This window comes from Panthera tigris, chromosome A2 (genome assembly GCF_018350195.1).
Source record: "Panthera tigris isolate Pti1 chromosome A2, P.tigris_Pti1_mat1.1, whole genome shotgun sequence".
NCBI classification, from domain to species: domain Eukaryota; kingdom Metazoa; phylum Chordata; class Mammalia; order Carnivora; family Felidae; genus Panthera; species Panthera tigris.
The window spans coordinates 46,461,604-46,479,142 of NC_056661.1; the positions used below are offsets into that span (position 1 = coordinate 46,461,604).

Genomic DNA, 17,539 nt, shown 5'->3' on the forward strand with positions numbered 1-17,539 from the left:
ATACACACTTTAAAACTGGGTGTCTAGGGGCGCCTGGGTGGCTCTGTCGGTTAAGTGTCCGACTTCGGCTCAGGTCATGATCTCGCGGTCTGTGAGTTCGAGCCCCGCGTCGGGCTCTATGCTGACAGCTCAGAGCCTGGAGCCTGTTTCGGATTCTCTGTCTCCCTCTCTCTCTGCCCCTCCCCTGTTCACTCTCTGTCTCTCTCTGTCTCAAAAATAAATAAACGTTAAAAAAAAATTAAAAAAAAACTGGGTGTCTATCCTTTGTCAGCTAATTCTCCCTTATGTTAAAAAATATTTGAAAGTTTCTAAAGTTGTATGCATGATGTCACTTAAAGAGAAATAATACTTAGATGCACCAGGGTTGGAGTAAAATGGCCGTGAGCAGGTGACTTAGCCACTCTGAGTCTCTCTTTTTTTTTTTTTTTTTTATGTTTAGAACTGGGTTTCTGAGCCACAGTGCATTTGGCATTTGGAGAATTCGTTGCTGGAGGGGGCTGTCTTGTGCACTGTAGGATGTTTAACAGCATATGTTAAACAGCATACTCTACCCAGTAGATGCCATTAGCCTGCTCCCACTGCCAACTGAAAGTGTCTCCAGATTTTGCTAATTGTCCCCTGGGTGGGGATGGGGGAAAATCAGCCTCAGTTTATAACCACTGGTCTAGAATCAGAATTAAGAAAAGAAGAAAGGCTAATATTTGCTAAGTGCTTCCTATGAACCAGGTACTGTTCAAAGTCCTTTATTACATCCTTTAGTTCGCTTATAACTGAAGTTAACCCTGTAAAATAGATAGGATTGTTATCCCCATTTTACTGATGAGGAAACTGAGGCACAGAGATTAACTTGTCCTTGTTAAGGCTATGTAGCAAGTAGGCAGCAGAGCCAGCGTTCAAACCCAGGCAGTCTGGGTGCAGTGTGTCACCTTCTTAAAGCTAATGCCTATTTACCTCACAGGGTTACTCTGAGGATTAGATGAGATAATATACATCAGGTGCTTAACCACAGTGTCTCCGCACTTAATAAAGGGCTCAGTCAATTGTCATTACAATAGCAGTAATTACAGTTGGAATCATTGATATGTTGACTCTCTCAGAAGCTTCTCCGGGTAGAATTTACTGATGTTCTCCCTGTTTTACAGATGAGGACACTGAGGCCCAGAGCCATATAGGTTTGTGAGGTTGACAAAGCTGATGCTAAGGCTTTTCCTCTAAAACACAGAGCAAGCATAGATGAAATGTCAGAGCCGTGAGCAAGTTGGCATGGCTTGACTCAGTTTTAATCCTAAGGACTAAGAGAAGTGACTTCATGGAGTATTTTGCCAGCCTTGAAGATTTATATGAATACCAGAACTTAGATATTTGAACCTCTTCTTTCATGCAGTGAATAGTACTCCTGAGGCGTGAGCAGCATTGATCATCTCACATTTGCATTCCAGCCAAAGAGCCCTCGACACAAATAACAGAAGAGGTCCGAGATCAGCTCCTGGAGGCCTCTGCTGCCACGAGGAAAGCCTTCACCACCTTCAGGAGGGAGGCTGACCCCGACGATCACTACCCGTCTGGGGAAGGTGCCCAGGCTACGGCAGACAAGACCAAGGATGACCTGGAGATGAGTGCAGTCATCACCATCATGCAGCCCATTCTCCGGTTCCTGCAGCTCCTGTGTGAAAACCACAACCGAGACCTGCAGGTGAGGCTGGGCCCTGGGAGTTGCAGCTCCTCAGAGCTGCCGGCAGCCTCAGACGTCTCAGCTCCTCTCCCTGCCACCAGCATCCTTGAGTTGAGGACCCAGAATGGTTCTGACATATGGGCAACTGAGGTGTTTGTCTCTCTGTCTTCCACACCATCTCCTCAGGGACAGGAACCAAATCTCTTGTTCACCAGTACAGGTGCCTACTTCGTACATATTTAAATGTGGGTATGTACCTCTGTGTGCTTGCATGTGGTAGCATGCCCCTGTTTGGCACAGGTAAAACTTGGATGGATGGATGGATGGATGGATGGATGGATGGATGGATGGATGATTAAATATACAAGACTTAGAAAATCTGACACATAGAAAGTTTCAATTCATTTAAGCAATGGTTGGTTGAATGAAGTGGCCTACCAGGGTTTATACAAATCGGTGTTTAAATATATGTGTTGAACTGATTATTCCAGAAATCTTCTGTTCACTTTTTTATTGTTGGAAAGAAAACAATGGCCAATGTTTATCAGGCACTTAGGGTATGTTGGATACTAAGTGTTGCTGATCCCCTTGTACTTGTTTTACAGATGAGGGAACTGAGGTTCAGGGAACATAGTTAGGGAGTGCAGAGCTGGGACTTGAACCCAGACCATCTGGGAGATGGTAATGCTCATGTGTTCAAGAACTACGTTAAGACAGCATATTTTCTCCTTTGCAAAGTTTGCCCACCAGCGAAGCCTATATGGAACGGCTAAGGGTGGATTCCAGAGATAAGTTTCTTTTTACTGAATGGGAATAGATCTGTGGAGCCCCTCACTGTTTAGGAGAAGCATGCTAGAGTACCAGGTCCTTGGCCATTGCCTGGTTTTGCTGTTGGCTTTTGGGAAAAACACCCTTCTGTGCCTAAAAGGGATTGAGGATTAACAAGAAAAGTGTGTCTGAACAACTCTGCTAAGATAGAATATTTTCTCCTAAAATAAACAAGTTGGCAGTGATACTTTAGTTCTTTGAATAATGATGGTATGAAAAGAAAATTCTAGTCCACACGTGGCAAATTAAAGGTGCTGTCTTAAAATATTTGTATTGCTGACTTTATCAGATGATTTGATGGCCTTCATATGTCACCTGTAGCCAGACCATTCAGGGTCAGGGCCATAAATCCCTCATACTTAAAACTTGCCACAGAGTCTCTGCCTGGAGAAGTTGAGTAAGAAATTACATTGTTACATGGTAAGGCAGAATAATGAAACGTAACTGGGTGAAGTCTGCAGTATTAATTACTTCTACACTGGTTTTTATTTTTAATCACATTGGTCTGAAGAGCCTGAGCTTTGAAAAGGGAGGTGTATCCAAGGTCATCATCAATTGGCCAGATTTGGCCCATATTTAAAACTGAAAGAGTTTTCCCTAACCTCCATTGTCTTCCATTTTGCTGTTCATTCACTTCCTCCATTGACCTTCCCTGCTTGATCCCTCTCTGTGTCTGAGTGTGGGATCCTGGCTGTTTTTTTTTCCTTGCCTGTTGCTCAAATATTCCTACTTTGGACTTGGACCGTGTTGGCCCTAGATCCACTGGCCTGGGAACTGTGTAGCTCAGTCGGGTTGAACAAAGTACTCATGACTCAAAGATGCAGGGATTGGTTATTGTCTCATTGGCTGGTGTTCTTGTGTCTGCAGGCCAGCTCTGTCCTTTCCACCTTCCATACGTACACCATTAGTCACAAGGGAGACTGGCCATGGGAGTGTGAATGACACCAGGGAAAGCCAGGCTGTCCTACCAGCAGGAAAGCAAAGTCATTTGTGGCATCTTTGTGGATGGGGGGGACCTCCCTGCTGCTGGGGCTATTTCTAGGCTGAGCTGAGTGGTCAGAACCCTGTACTGTTCCCCTGTACTGCTGTCACTGGTCTCCACCAACCTCAGGCTCCGGAGGGAAGTGGGTTGAGACTGTGCCTGTGCATGTATGTTTATTTCATCATCTCGGTGAATACCTGCTCTGTGCCTGGCATTGGTGGCAATAGAGACCTCACCCTTTCCCTCACAGACCTGAGAGTCTAGGGCAGGAGCCACCCGGGGAAACCCAAGATTGCTGTGCAGCATGCTGAGTGCTGTCGTGGTGTCATCTTAAGGGTTTTGTGGGTTCAGAGCAGGCAAACCAGCCCCCTTTGCTGGGTCTAGGAAGGCTTCTCAGAGGAGCTCATATCTGCTGAGTCCTGAACTAACACAAGACTACCTTGAGTAACATCCCTCCACAGATGTTGGAGAGGCCGTCCTGATGGTTCTGGTTTCGCACACCTGTTCTCACGGCCCCCTGCCCACCTCTTGATTTCACGTCTTCACCAGCACATGCACATCCCGCTGTGGAAGCAGAGTAAGGCTTTCATTGCTGGAGTTCACCTTTTCTCATCTGGAAGTCATCACAGTTTCTATTTTTCACCTTAGCTCGTCACGAAACTCTGCTTTGACCTAAGGCCCTAAGAACCCCATGGGCAGAAGGACCTGTTAATGAGTCCGTTCATACACTTGATTCTCCAACACATTGCTCTATGGAAAACAGTAGTATTGACTGAAAGGGGAGTATATAGTATATTTGTGTGTGTGTGTGTGTGTGTATTTTTTTCTTTTTTTTTAGTCTTAGCAACTTAAAAAAAAAGTCTTAGCAGCTTAATCTTTGAAAGTATCATAAAGATTATCCAAGTCAGTGGTGTTACACTTTTTGGTTTTGGCCACAGAATCCTCTGTTTAAGATCTTATGCAGAAATGTAGTAAGTAAAGCAGATGAAAGCCAAACTTCTCTGTTCAGAGTAGAAACTACAGATGACAAGAACTTTCCTTTTCTCCCTTACCTACCAGAGCCCTGAGAGGCAGGGCATTCTGGGTTTCCCCCAGAGTCCTCTAGGGCCCAGTTGGAAAACCAATGATCTTAAACCAGTGGTTCACAAGGATGAAGGTTAGAATCATCTAGAGATGTTGATAAAATTACATTTGTAGAAATCTTGTTCTCAAAATTACGGTTTTGAGCGGGATTTAGCTACTCTGAACACCACCCTGTTGGCTGTGTTCCAGACCAGATGGTGGATCTCTGGGTCACGGTTTTCTTGTGTACCAAAGGGAGGAGAAGACATTCTCATGAGGACAGAATGATTGCCTCCCTGGTATAAACAAGTGGAGAAAAACCCTGAGGAGAAGGAATCCAGCCTTTTGAATTTGCCCAGCATTGCTTGTCATATTTATAACCTTAACTTTCCTGTTGGTAAATGCTCAGTAGAGATAAGGCCACTGCATTTGGCTTTGCCAAACAGGCAGTGGCTGCCTTAAGCAAGCTTCATTCACAGTAGTAAGAAACTTGATGGGAAGGACTATTCTTGAGCCATTTTGCCTGTGCTTTTGAACCTTCCCCTGAAAGGTTGGCTTTGCTTTTCACCTGGGTTAAGGAATGCAGGTCTCTGGCCACTGACAGCTGTGTGAGAACAGATTTGAAGTCTTTCATTCCTTAATTCACACATATCGACTTGGCCCCTTGCCCTCCAAGGAAGACCCACAGAAAGAACAGGTCTTCTCCAGCCTAAACAAGGCAGGGTACTGTGCACTAAGGGTGAGATCTATTCCCTGAACATGGAAACAGTCCCTGTGAGCCTCCTAGTGAGTGACACCCATCTATTTTTGTAGAGGACAAAAGGAAATGGATCTGAACTAGGAAGGAGAGATTGTGGCTCAACACCCTGCAAAAACCATGAGCTATGGGAGAGGCTTTCAAGAAAGGGCAGGCAGCTATCTTCATGGGGAGTTGAAACATAACAGCCTTGAAGACTTCCTAGGTCTCCTTTCCTCCATCCGTTCAATTTAATTCAGATTATTTTAGCCAGTGTTGATGAAACACCTGGCACGTTCTGGTCCCTGTGCCTGCTGCCAGGCACCCCGTGCCGTCAGCATGGTCCTGGGCAGAGCTGACAGACATCTCTATAAGCACATCACAAAGTGTAAGGAGGGGCAAGAGAGGTGTGTGCCATTTCTGATCTTGTTGGAGTCAGGATAGAGACTCAGACGGGCTGCCTGAAACAAGTGACTTGAGACCCCATCCTGAAGGAAGAGGAGTCATCAGGGTGGCAGGCAGAGAGAATAAGTGGCTAAAGCCCCAGAGGAAAGAGAATGAGGAATACTCTTAAACACGAGTTTAAGAGGCAGATGGCCTGGAGAGCCATGCTATAAATTTCAGCCTTGGACAGCCAGGCTGTTTCCTGTTCTCTTCCTGAATACGTCTCTATTCCTCTCTGCATGATAAGGGGCTCAGCTAGGCCCTCCAACAAGTAGCACCTTCCCTGGGCAGCTGGATCGAGGAATGGCTGTGGGACCCTACTGTGGCTTTCCATGGCCCTTAGAAAAACAATCCCCTTATGAAAGCCCACATGGTTCCAAATCATCTGTCCTTTGCTCCACCACCCTCCCAGACCTGGAAGATTGTTCAGTTTTTAGACTAATTAGACAGACGAGCATAAAGGACTAAAGTTATGCGAGGGCTAGGGGGAAACGGTTAGTTTGATGGGTCAAGCATTAAACTTTGTTACCAGCTTTTAATCTGTATATTTTAATTTTACAAGGAATACTTGAATAGGGTCTTTCTATAAAAGTTTAGATATAAGTAAGTATTTAGTTAAAAAGAATTGTCCCTCTCCCCATCCCTACCTCTCTACTCAGAACTATCGTTGGTTTGGACAACAAACCAACTGGTTGGTTGTATCTTTCCAGTCATCCTTCTATATTTTTGGATGGGAGCAGTATATACATATTAATTTGCTATTTACCTTCTAGTTTTTTTAACTTTTAACAGTATGTCCTAGAGATCTTTCCATTTTGGCAGGTATTGACCTCACTTGGTGTTTCTAAATTGTAATAGTAAATGATGTTGATATGCTATAATTTATTTAACTACTCCCCATTTGATGGGCGTTTAGGTTGTTTCCAGTTCTTGACTATTATAAACACTGCTATAGTGAACTTCCAATACATAGTTTGTGAATAGAATTCATTATTTTATAGAAGTGGAATTACCACATCAAAGGTATCTTTGACGTTTATTTTATCTTTTGTTTATATCTTTTTATATAGTACCAGTCATCTATGGTAAACGTAACTTTTATAATTTTGCTTAAAAGAATATTTGCAGTTAATTTTTGCTTCTTTTTAAGAAGAGTCACTGGCAAAAATCTCCTCTTCATCAAAATAGACTCTGCTTTGTGAGGTGGTTGAATGTGGTTTACTTGATTTTATGGAGGAAGTACCTGCTCTTACATCTCTTGTTAACATGATCTGTTTAGCTGGAGAACATATATTTGGGCACAAGCGCACAAACATTTACTCATTCCTGCCCCTTCCTTTAAGAATTAATGGAAATAGCCAAAAATGACAACCTAGGTTCCTGCCATGGCAGTGGGCTTAGGTCAGCTTATGACACCTTATTTTGTGATGAGCCGTCCCTAGTACTAAGCTGTAGGCATTCAGCATCCAGACTACACCATCATCTTTTAAACATAACCATTGCCCCTTGAAATGTCAAATGCCTCTGAACCTAATACCTGCTGGGAGGAGCATGGGCTGGAGTGGGAAAGAGAGAAAGGAGAACTCCGAAAGGCTTTAGGCATCTGAAGTGGGCTGTCGAAGAGGACCCTTCCTCCCCCAGCATCATGTAGAAAAGCACCTTGGAGAACAAGCTCCCGTGTTTGGTGGCCATTGCCATAGATCAAGTCCACAGTTGACCATCTTGGGGGCTCTTTTCTCCGGTGCTGCATCTCTCTTCATAACTGCTGATCAATTCTGGACATCAACCAATTAGATACTAGCAAAATGTCACTATGTATCACCTTTTCCCTCTTCTCTCCTACTTTGCTGCCCCGATGCTGGGGACTGCCCAATTGTAGAACTTCCTTCGTTGTCAAAATAACAAGACCAACTACAATTTGGTGTGTGAGACACTACAGTTCCTGGACTGTATTTGCGGAAGCACTACTGGAGGTCTTGGTCTTCTCGGGCTCTATATAAACGAAAAGAACGTAGCCCTTATCAACCAAACCCTGGAAAGTCTGACTGAATACTGTCAAGGACCGTGCCATGAGAACCAGGTACCTCCATTTTTATTTGGGAGTGGGGAAAAAACAAAGTTCATCATTTTGGAAATGTTATTGACAGGAACTAGTTCAGAAGTCACACAGCATTTGCCTAGTGGACTAGGAGGTCGCAACAACTAGAGATCTTTTTTCCAGCAGTCAAGAAGGAGCTTTGGTGCTTTATTATGCTTCAAGATTTGACCTAACCACAGGCATTGGAAGACTTATCCTTGGTCTCCATGCTTGGCATGGTGTGGCTTGGCTTGGTTTGAATGTCCAAACTTAACTGACTAGAGATAAATAATGAAGTTGGTGTTAAATTAAGACACACAAGAACTGGGCTCTATTTTGAACACTAGGAAAGCTACTTAATGGAAAAAGATTGAAACCTACCTAGAGAGAGAAACCTTGCTACACACAAGACAGCTTGAAAACAGTATGAGAAAATGTTTGGTTGAAATTTAAACACCACATTCAGAGAAAAGAATGAATGACCCATTAGTCTTGATTTTGGCCTCTCAAGAAGTAGATTTTTGGAGGGGAACCCAATGGTTCCTAGAGTAAAACTGTTGCTTTTATCCATGACATATTGCCAACTTTGTGAGTTTTTGCATTGATACTAGGATGATTATGATTTTTTACTCAACCGAGCTCTGTCCTGGGGGATAGATGGACCCGGAAATTGCCAGTCCTAAATCCAGTAGACAGGGAAGGTGTGATACGCTATATTACATGGGGAGCAAGTCCAGGGACTTCACTCAGGGGAGAAAAATGCTTTACAAAAGGGACAACCTTTTGTTTTTCAAACACACCTGGTCATAGTTTGCTATAAGTACCAGGCTCGCTTGTTGTTGGATCCACTTTCATCGCCTGGTTCACTGGTGAGACAGGTGGTATAGTCAAAGTTAAAATGAAAAGGAACAAAAAAAAATTATAGCAGGCTTGAAGGAAAAGGCTTTATCTAACATCTAAGTGAATTTCCTTATAACCTCAAGTTTGCTTTTCTGCCAAACATGGGTCTGTCAAAAGGAACATACTAGAGTGGATTCTGTTGCAAATGGGGACCTTACCTGGAGGAAGATGATTAATCTTGGTATTGTGTGAATTAAACAGGAAACTTGCTTTCCAGGCTTAAGTCTTAAGCAAAAGTATGCAATACGAAAGCCGAGTGATGTAGAGAGAATGGAACACACCTTTAAAGGGGAAAACAGGGCTCAGAACTCAGAATCAGTCACACACTGTATTTTCCCTTAAGAACAAAAGCCAACTGTATTGCACTATTTGGATTAGACACGACTAATTTATCAGTTACAGTGCATGGGGACTTTCCTGCTGTTTACTGTTAATTCTGAAACTAGCGATTTTCATCTGTCTTTTATTTTTACCACTTTCTCACGGAAAATTTGCAGCTCTCCCCTAGAGACATTACTAGGAGTGGCACGCATTGTGTTGAAATAGCAGTTGAGCCTGTTGGCTTTTGACATCTGATTTATGACCAGCATTTGTGTAAAGATCTGTGTATGTGTGTGTTTGTGTGCGTGCGTGTTTTCTCAGAACTGCATAGCCACCCATGAATCCAATGGCATTGACATCATCACAGCCCTGATCCTTAATGACATCAATCCTTTGGGAAAGAAGAGGATGGACCTTGTATTGGAACTGAAGGCAAGTAGGAATTGAAAGCAAAAGACAGGAGCATGTGAAAATAGTTACTTTGTGTTTTTCCTCAGCACGTGATATGGTCAGTGTTAGGAAACTAAATACAGTTCTCTTAGATAAGTGAATGGTCCATGTTGTAAGTTCTGACTGAAACGCAGAACTTCAGTCTGGCCCTCCAAATAAGAGTCTTAAGACAGGATACTCCTGGGGCACCTGCATGGCTTAGTTGGTTAAGTGTCTGACTTTGGCTCAGGCCATGATCTCATGGCTCATGGATTCGAGCCCTGTGTCAGGCTTTGTGCTAACAGCTCAGAGCCTGGAGCCTACTTCAGATTTTGTGTCTCCCTCTCTCTCTCATTTTCCTTTCCCCACTGATGCTCTGTCTCTCTCTGTCTCTCAAAAATAAAATATTAAAGCTTTTTTAATTAAAAAAAAAAAAAAAGACAGGATACTACTTCTGATGTTGCTTTCTTAAGCATCCTCCTCAAAAAACAAAATAAAACCCTCATTTGTACCCAGAGCTTCCAAAGATTCTTTAAGAGTCCAAAGATTAAACTTGCAACCTGTCTTGGTGTCTAAAGTGTATTTCAAAATGTGTTGGCCTCCCTGAGCACGTTTCCATTTTAACTGTTCCCGTGTTGGGTCATGTTGAGATCCGTCCTCTATCTTACACCCATATGCAACAGGGAACTTTTTGTCATCACCACAGAAGAGCCTAGAACTGCAGGGTTTAGCTCTAAAGCTGATCTGTATTGATTGCATAAACAGTGTCATAGGAAAGAGAGGTCATTAGGGAGGATGTTAACACAGAAGTCCACAGGAATTGCACAGTTATTTTTATTTTTCCTACACTGTTTAGAGCTGAGAGTCCAAACGGATCATTGATTTGGGTGTATGATTTAAATGGATTTTTTGTATGTGAGCTATTTTTACTTCCTCTGACAAATTGTGTTGTAGAATTGACTTGAACATTATTCACGCTCATGTGCCGGGCTCCCATTTATCAGAATGTATATAATGAGAGCCTGAAATGACCAGAATTTCATACGCTACTGATCAGCGTTTCAGTGACTTTTCCAGCTAATCTCGTAGTCTGTGGATTATGATAGAAATGTGTGTGCTCTGAAAAGCCATCAGTTGGTAGCACAGCATCCTGATTGAATTGCTGTGACCTGTACTTAGGGAGGAAAAAAATACTGCCCTCTCTTAACACAACATACCAAGAACTTTCCAGTCCTGTACACAAAGAACCATACAGGTTATCCTAGGCTCAGTCCCTAAAATGAGGTCAAGCCAAGAAGTGCAGGATGTGGGCACGTGAAAACTCTGATCTAATGGGAAATTAGGGTTTGGCATATATACGGTTCCTTTGGGTCACTTTTGTTAATTGCTGTCGGCTGTGCTCCAGTTATAATATTGGGGGTTATGAGAGCTGATAGCATTATTTTTAAAAAGGGAGGAATTACCTTAATTGCCTGCCTCCTCTGCCCTGCAAGGCTGAATAACAAGGTTTATAACCACACCTGCCCTGAAGGCATCGTGGGTCTATATAGCAGATTCTTTCCAACCACAATCACCATGAGAGTGCCAACACACACCCACAAGACCCTTAAATTTCCAGTTTTGGGGCACCCGGGTGGCTCAGTCAGTTGAGCATCTGACTTCGGCTTGAGTCATGAGTTTGAGCCCCACATCAGACTTACTGTTGTCAGCATAGAGCCCGCTTCTATTCCTCTTTCCCCTCCCCTCTCTCTGCCCCTCCCCCCACTTGCGCGCACGTGCGCTCTCTCGCTCTCGCTCGCTCTCTCTCTCTCTCTCTCACCCCCCCCTGTCAAAAATAAATGAACATTAAAAAAAATTTCCAATTTCCACCAAGACTTATATCAGGTAGCATTAGGGAGAAAGTATGCCCAAACAACTATGTTCCTCTTTGACCCAAATCACAGTCCACGGACATGGTTTTGGGGTCTGTAGTAGCATGTTCTCTGTTGCATACAGGTGGTTTTTGCTGTCCTAGACCCACAGGTCTTCCATGGGATAAAACGTCCGTTTAGCCAGGATGCAGGGCTTGCACCGATGTGGCACACACATTCAGGCCAGCACCCCCATGCTGCTCCTCTCCATTTCCTCCTCTCTTTCTTTGTCCAATTAGAACAATGCTTCCAAGTTGCTGCTGGCCATCATGGAGAGCAGGCACGACAGCGAGAATGCAGAGCGGATACTTTACAACATGAGGCCAAAAGAACTGGTGAGTTGGATGGCTGGTCTCCCAGCCATGACTCCATGCAGAGAGTCAGAACAGCATCTGTGGCAGAAAAGGAACCTGCTTCCTTGAGCTTTCTTAAAGATGCCACAGATCAGAAGTATAAAGACAACATTGGATTCAGGTCTACGACTCGGCTGGAAAAGTGAAGTACTACTTTGAATAAGTGGCATCTGCCCTCTCCCTGCTGTATAGCTGCCAGCGGCAGCCGCCCTTGCCCGTTGTCCCTCCTGCAAGATGGTACAGCGAGCAGTCTGGGGGCCTGGCTCTCCCTTTCTGGTGGCTCACCTTGGGCAGGCTCCTGACCGCTCTGCACCAGTTTCCTCATCCCTTAAAGGAAGATGATGATGTCATGCAGGCCTGAGGGTTGTTGAAGATGAGACAGTTCGCATCAGGCCCTTAGCCCAGTGCCCTCCGTGACCTGTAGCTCCTTCCCCCTCCTTCGTTCTTCACTGCTGCTCTCTGTACCTTGTCTGTGTCCAGAGCTAGAGAATCCCCATCTCTTCTGGCTGCCAATAGTTTGGGCAACAGAAGAATGTTTGTTGGGAGCTGATGTTCTGAGGGCTTTTTTTTTTTTTTTTTTTTTTTATAATATATATAGGAAAAACCAATCTTGCTTATTTTTGCAGGGTGATATTCACGATGGGCTGTGACTTCCAGGGCAGGGGTTAGTGCTACAACCTGTGAGACAGGCAGCTCTCAGAGACCATGAGATGGGCTGAGGAGAGAACTCTATTTGGACTTCTTCCCACACAAATAAACTGTAACCGACAGAACTAAATGAGGGCACTAAAACTTTTCTCTCGCCTGGTGACCTGTGTGCGCTGGGGGCCAGGCTAAAGTCCCTTTATGTATTCCTTGAAATAAAGTTAACAGTGAGCCCAGCTCTTTGATCTCTGAGGTCAGGAGTGAGTTCTCAGCCTGAGATGGATGTCCTCCCTGAGTTTACATAACAACTTATGTAACAGGCTTGGGGGGAGCTCCAGGTGTCCCTCGTGAGTAGGACAGAATAACTTCTCAGAGACCCCATTCCAACTCTCATAGGCCAACAACACCCCCCTGTCTTGATGGGATTAATGTCAGCCCCCAGGGTCACGCATGCCACAGACTCCTGGGATGCCCCCTTGTGGTTGGGGAACGTCATTCACAGCTCACAGGAAGTTAAGGGCTTGCTGGAACAGCCGGGTTGTAAGAATTCACATAGAAGAGAAACTAATGTCCAGGATACTTCTGCACGTATGTGTATGCATCCGTGTGAATTCTGGCACTCGTTCCATGCAACATGTTGTCTATTCAATTTGGTATTAGAACTAACAGGAAATCGAGCTCAGAGAGCGGGAATCTCAAGGATCTTTTCTCCAAATTTATTTTTCAGGGCCTGACCCGGTGTCAGTACAGAAATGTATGGCCCTCTGCATGCTTGGTCTTGGATAATGAGAAATAATTCGGGGTAATAGCGCTGTGGCAATGCAGGAAGCTGAAATGCCTTCTGAATCATTAAAGAAAATGATTAATTTTCAGTTCAACTTAGGGGTTGAAGGCATTTTGTTTTTATTCTTTGATTAAATCTTGAATGATTTGTTCATTTGATAAACATTGGCCAGGCCCTACCTTGTCCATGGCGTTTTTCTGGGCACCAGGGAGGGATTGAGAAACGAGGAGACCCAGCCCCTGGGCACTGGGTAGGGCACTGAGGTAGGTGGGAGCAGTAGACAAGTACAAAAATGTACTAGGGAATGTGTTCTGAGCGTGAAACCAGTGACATGCATGGGTCCTCTGGTAGCACATTTGAGATCAAGTCTCAGCTCACTAGCCATATGATTTCAGGAGTGCCTCTTTACTGCCCTGAGTCTGTTTCCTCATCCATAATAACTGGGAATTGTTGATATTTCATAAAATGAGGATGAGTATTAAATTCCCCAAAAGAATGTTGAAATACTAAACACAGTGTGCTTGGCACGTAGAAAGGCCTGAGTAGATGTTATTTGTTAATGGTGTTATTTTTACATGGAATAGGGACAGAGAAACGTAGATGGGAAAATGTGGAATTGGAGATAACAGTTTGGCTAGCTCTTGCTAAAGGTTAGTGGATTTCCTACTAGTTGTCCCTTGAAATGGCAAAGGTCGGAGGTTGGAGAAAGATGGTGGGAGGGAATGTGGAGATAGGAAAAGTCTGGCTTCTTGTCTACATTTGTATCATATTTTATTGTTTCAGGGAACTTCTATAACCATTGTCCCCTTCTAAGGAGACATAATACCTCTTGGTCTAGTTATAGCACCTGGGTTTAATTTCTTATGTCCGCGGAGGTTGATTGGTAGAGACTGCCCGTGACCGTGTTAAGAAGGATTCTGAGGCTGTGTCCAAACCTGGTAGGAAGCAAATGCTGAGCCTGATGAGCACTGTCTGCCCCAAGAGTGCAGACTCTAAGATGGCAGTCCTGTGTGGGTCTTCCTTGAAACAGGAGCTTCCTTTGTTTGACCACTCTTGCAGGTGGAAGTGATCAAGAAAGCCTACATGCAAGGTGAAGTGGAATTTGAGGATGGAGAAAATGGTGAGGACGGAGCTGCCTCCCCCAGGAACGTGGGGCACAACATCTACATATTAGCTCATCAGGTATGACCTGTCCCTGGGTCCCCGCGTCAGGCACGGTTTGCCTTCACTGCCAGAATTCCCAGCAGAATGTGCGCTTAAACTTGGTTCTCCCCTAAGGGTTTAACCTGGGGCTGTTTGTATTCATGGTGATGTGGTTCACAGGTACTTGTGGCAGCCTGACCCAATGTCCCGTGTTCTAGGGCTCTTCCATTTTCCCATGGGAGGGTCGTGTCCTTGGAAATCCCCACGTTTCTTAAAAGCCTTCGCACTGAGCCTTGACACTTACATAGTTTATGACTGTGTTTGGAGACAGTTGAAAGGAGTCTTAGGCTTTTCATAAATATTGATGAGTCTATCTTAACAATCTAAGAAATAAACTTCAGCTGCCTTGCCTCCTATCACGTTTAAAAATCTTTGGGAACTAACCTGTCATTATGAGTTCTTTGTGTTTGCTTTTGGGGGGTGGGGGGTGGGGAGTAGTAATTCTTCCTACCCTGGCACCAGAATGCCCTGTTTCATAACTCTCTTCCCAAGTGTCTGGGCTTTTGAAGATACTTTCTTTTTCTGGAGGCTGATATGCCTTGAGCTCGCTGATGTGTGTGGGCAGCTTGTAACTCTGCTGCAGGCTTGTGCTTCCTGTCCCTTTCACCTCGCTGGGCTAGAGGACTTAGGAATAAAGCAGTAACAGTATTGGGTGGGATGGTGTGCCCTGCTACAGCGTGCTGGCAGAAGAAAAGAAAACCATCTCCTGTCCCACATCTCTTCTACCCATGTTTTGCCACTCGGTGGGTTTCAGAACTTTCTGAGTGGAGACCTGTGTGGCTGTACAGAAAACCCCATCTCCCATGTGGCTGAAGAAATTGGGGGAAAGTGGGACCTCATGTTGGCATGAGCTTTCTCCATGCTGTTGTGCCACGCTCCCAAAATAGCTGCTGTGCAGAGCATACCTTGACAGGACGTAGCAAGCCTCCCGCCATCTTTGCCCTTCAGCTTACCACTGTGTATGATGCATTCTTTGTGCCCCACAATGGAAAGGGGCGCACGTGTGCCTGTCGCAAAGTGACAATGACTCCCCCCGTTTTCTGAACTTGTGTTCTAGTTGGCTCGGCATAACAAAGAACTCCAGACCATGCTGAAACCTGGTGGCCAAGTGGATGGGGATGAAGCTCTGGAGTTTTATGCCAAGCACACAGCCCAGATAGAGGTAAAAACAGAGGGAACTCAGGGCTCGGGCCTGTGTTAAGGGCCTGCAGTGGGCTCTGCCCTGTGCTGGGGCTGGCACACAGTCATTCGTCTGAACAGCAACGTGTTGGTTATGCATTCTGACAAGGCCATGAGGACAAGTAGAAAGTATTGTAAGAAAGTCCAGCAGAGGGACCTGCTATGGACTGTGCTGGTCACAGAGGCCTTTTCTGAAGAAAGGCATTTAAGCACAGACCTTAGGAAAAATTGGATTGAAGCAGGCAGAGCCTGGAGGGAAGAGCTTCTCACACCTGGGGAATAACGACAAGTGGAGGCTCTGAGGAGGGAGACACTAGGGGAAGACGGGGAGCTGGAAACCAGTGACCAACACAAGGTCCAAAAGGAAAGACCAGTGGCTCTGGGCCCGCAGAATCCTGTCCACCATCCTTTTGAGAAGTCTGGATTTACTGGCAGAGCCATGCAGAACTGAGGGAGAGTTTTACACAGAGGAATGCTACAGTCAGATCTGCATTACACACACACACACACACACACACACACACACACACACACACACTCCCCCCATACCTTACTGATCCTCTGTGAACTCAATGGGGCATTTTGCAGAGAGGGAAACTCTGAAATAAGACTCAGAGAGGTCGTGTCATTTGCCCAGCTAGCAGTGGCAGAACTGCAATTGTAATCCAGGTCTGGCCGACCCCAGAGCCTGTGGGTGCATTTTGTTACCTGCGTTGAACCCAGACTTGTGTCTCCAGGCTCTAGGCAGTGAGGCATGGTGTGCCTTGTTTGGCTAACAAAGAAGTGCACAGATTGAGGATCATTGCTGGAACAGCGATTTTGAAGGGCTAACAGACTCCTTTGGGCCATATGAAATGTTCAGGATGGAGACTTTTTAAGAATATATTCTTACCAAATGTATCAGGTGTCTGGGCTGTTCTAATAAAATGTGTCATTTTACTGATGAGTTGACCATGGCAGTGCATGTGGGCAAATACTCTTAATTTATTGTTAACAGTGAGAAGCTTGATGGCAGCCCTGCTCTGTCCTCTGGAGCCCTTAAAAGACAGGCTTCAGGTGTTTGCAGTGTAGGATGTCAGACCTCCTTGGTTCACTGGAGAGAAGACTGAAGCTTGATGAGGTTCATAGGCATGAACAAGGTCACCCAGGCCTGTTAGAGCTGGGGAGGGATTGAAGTGTGTTCTCCTGACTCCCGGTTGTAAGTCTCCTGAAAAGGAGGTGTGGACAGATATGAAATGATGAGGAGAAAATGGTCAGGCATGGTGTCCCTCACTCTCAAATCCTACCCTTGGCTAGCCACCCATTTCTTCCAGTTTCCTGAAGAAGTTACCTATGAAAAGCTGGAAAATTCCCCATTACTCCCTGGGGCTTCCTCATAGAGTGCTTTGATCATGGGAGTTAGCCTGAGTGTGTCTGGAGTCTGGGACTTAGTTCTTGTCAGGGGGCCTCCAGTGTCATCGTCCTTTCCCTCTTGACAACAAAAGCACTTCTCACATCATAGTCGTTCAGCTTAGGAAGATCCAGAGGCCACTTGACTGCACAACAGGCAGACTCCAGTACAGACTCAGTCCCTGAGCCTATCCAAATAGGAGCATCACCTGTGGGCAGGTTCCAGTCACCAATCCTCAAACCACAATTCCATTTAAATGAGGTTGACTGAAGAACCAGAATCATTATGACAGTGAAGTTTCCTGTAACCTGATCTGCAGCTAGATTGGGGAACCACTGGTCTAAAGATCGTGCCTCCCAGAATTTATAGAGGTAGGGCTGTGGGAACCTGTCTCACGTCTGAGAGAGTTTTCCACTACAACTGGACCTGAGTCACTTCCCTTGCTGTGTCAGGGAGCAAACGTGTTGGAAAAGTGAGAACCAGATCTTCTTGTAGAGGGCATTGGCCCTCACCTGACTTCTCTAGCCTCTGGGGTGAAAGAATAAAGAGAGGTCATGCTCCTATTGTACCACAACCTGTACCCCTTTTGAAATGCCAACTCCCCAGGATGGTGACTAAATACAG

At 45.1% G+C, this 17,539-nt stretch overlaps 1 protein-coding gene across 2 annotated transcripts in view; it reads left to right on the top strand.

The window, feature by feature from the left end:
* The window catches only part of ITPR1 (inositol 1,4,5-trisphosphate receptor type 1), a 326,172-nt gene that overhangs the window by 252,983 nt on the left and 55,650 nt on the right, over positions 1–17,539 (top strand). For both annotated transcript variants that reach the window (XM_007076615.3, XM_015535056.2), the window contains 6 exons: positions 1,440–1,693; positions 7,604–7,804; positions 9,344–9,454; positions 11,601–11,696; positions 14,203–14,325; positions 15,404–15,508. In XM_007076615.3, the coding sequence (XP_007076677.1) occupies positions 1,440–1,693; positions 7,604–7,804; positions 9,344–9,454; positions 11,601–11,696; positions 14,203–14,325; positions 15,404–15,508 (890 nt within the window). The remainder of the gene's footprint in view (positions 1–1,439; positions 1,694–7,603; positions 7,805–9,343; positions 9,455–11,600; positions 11,697–14,202; positions 14,326–15,403; positions 15,509–17,539) is intronic.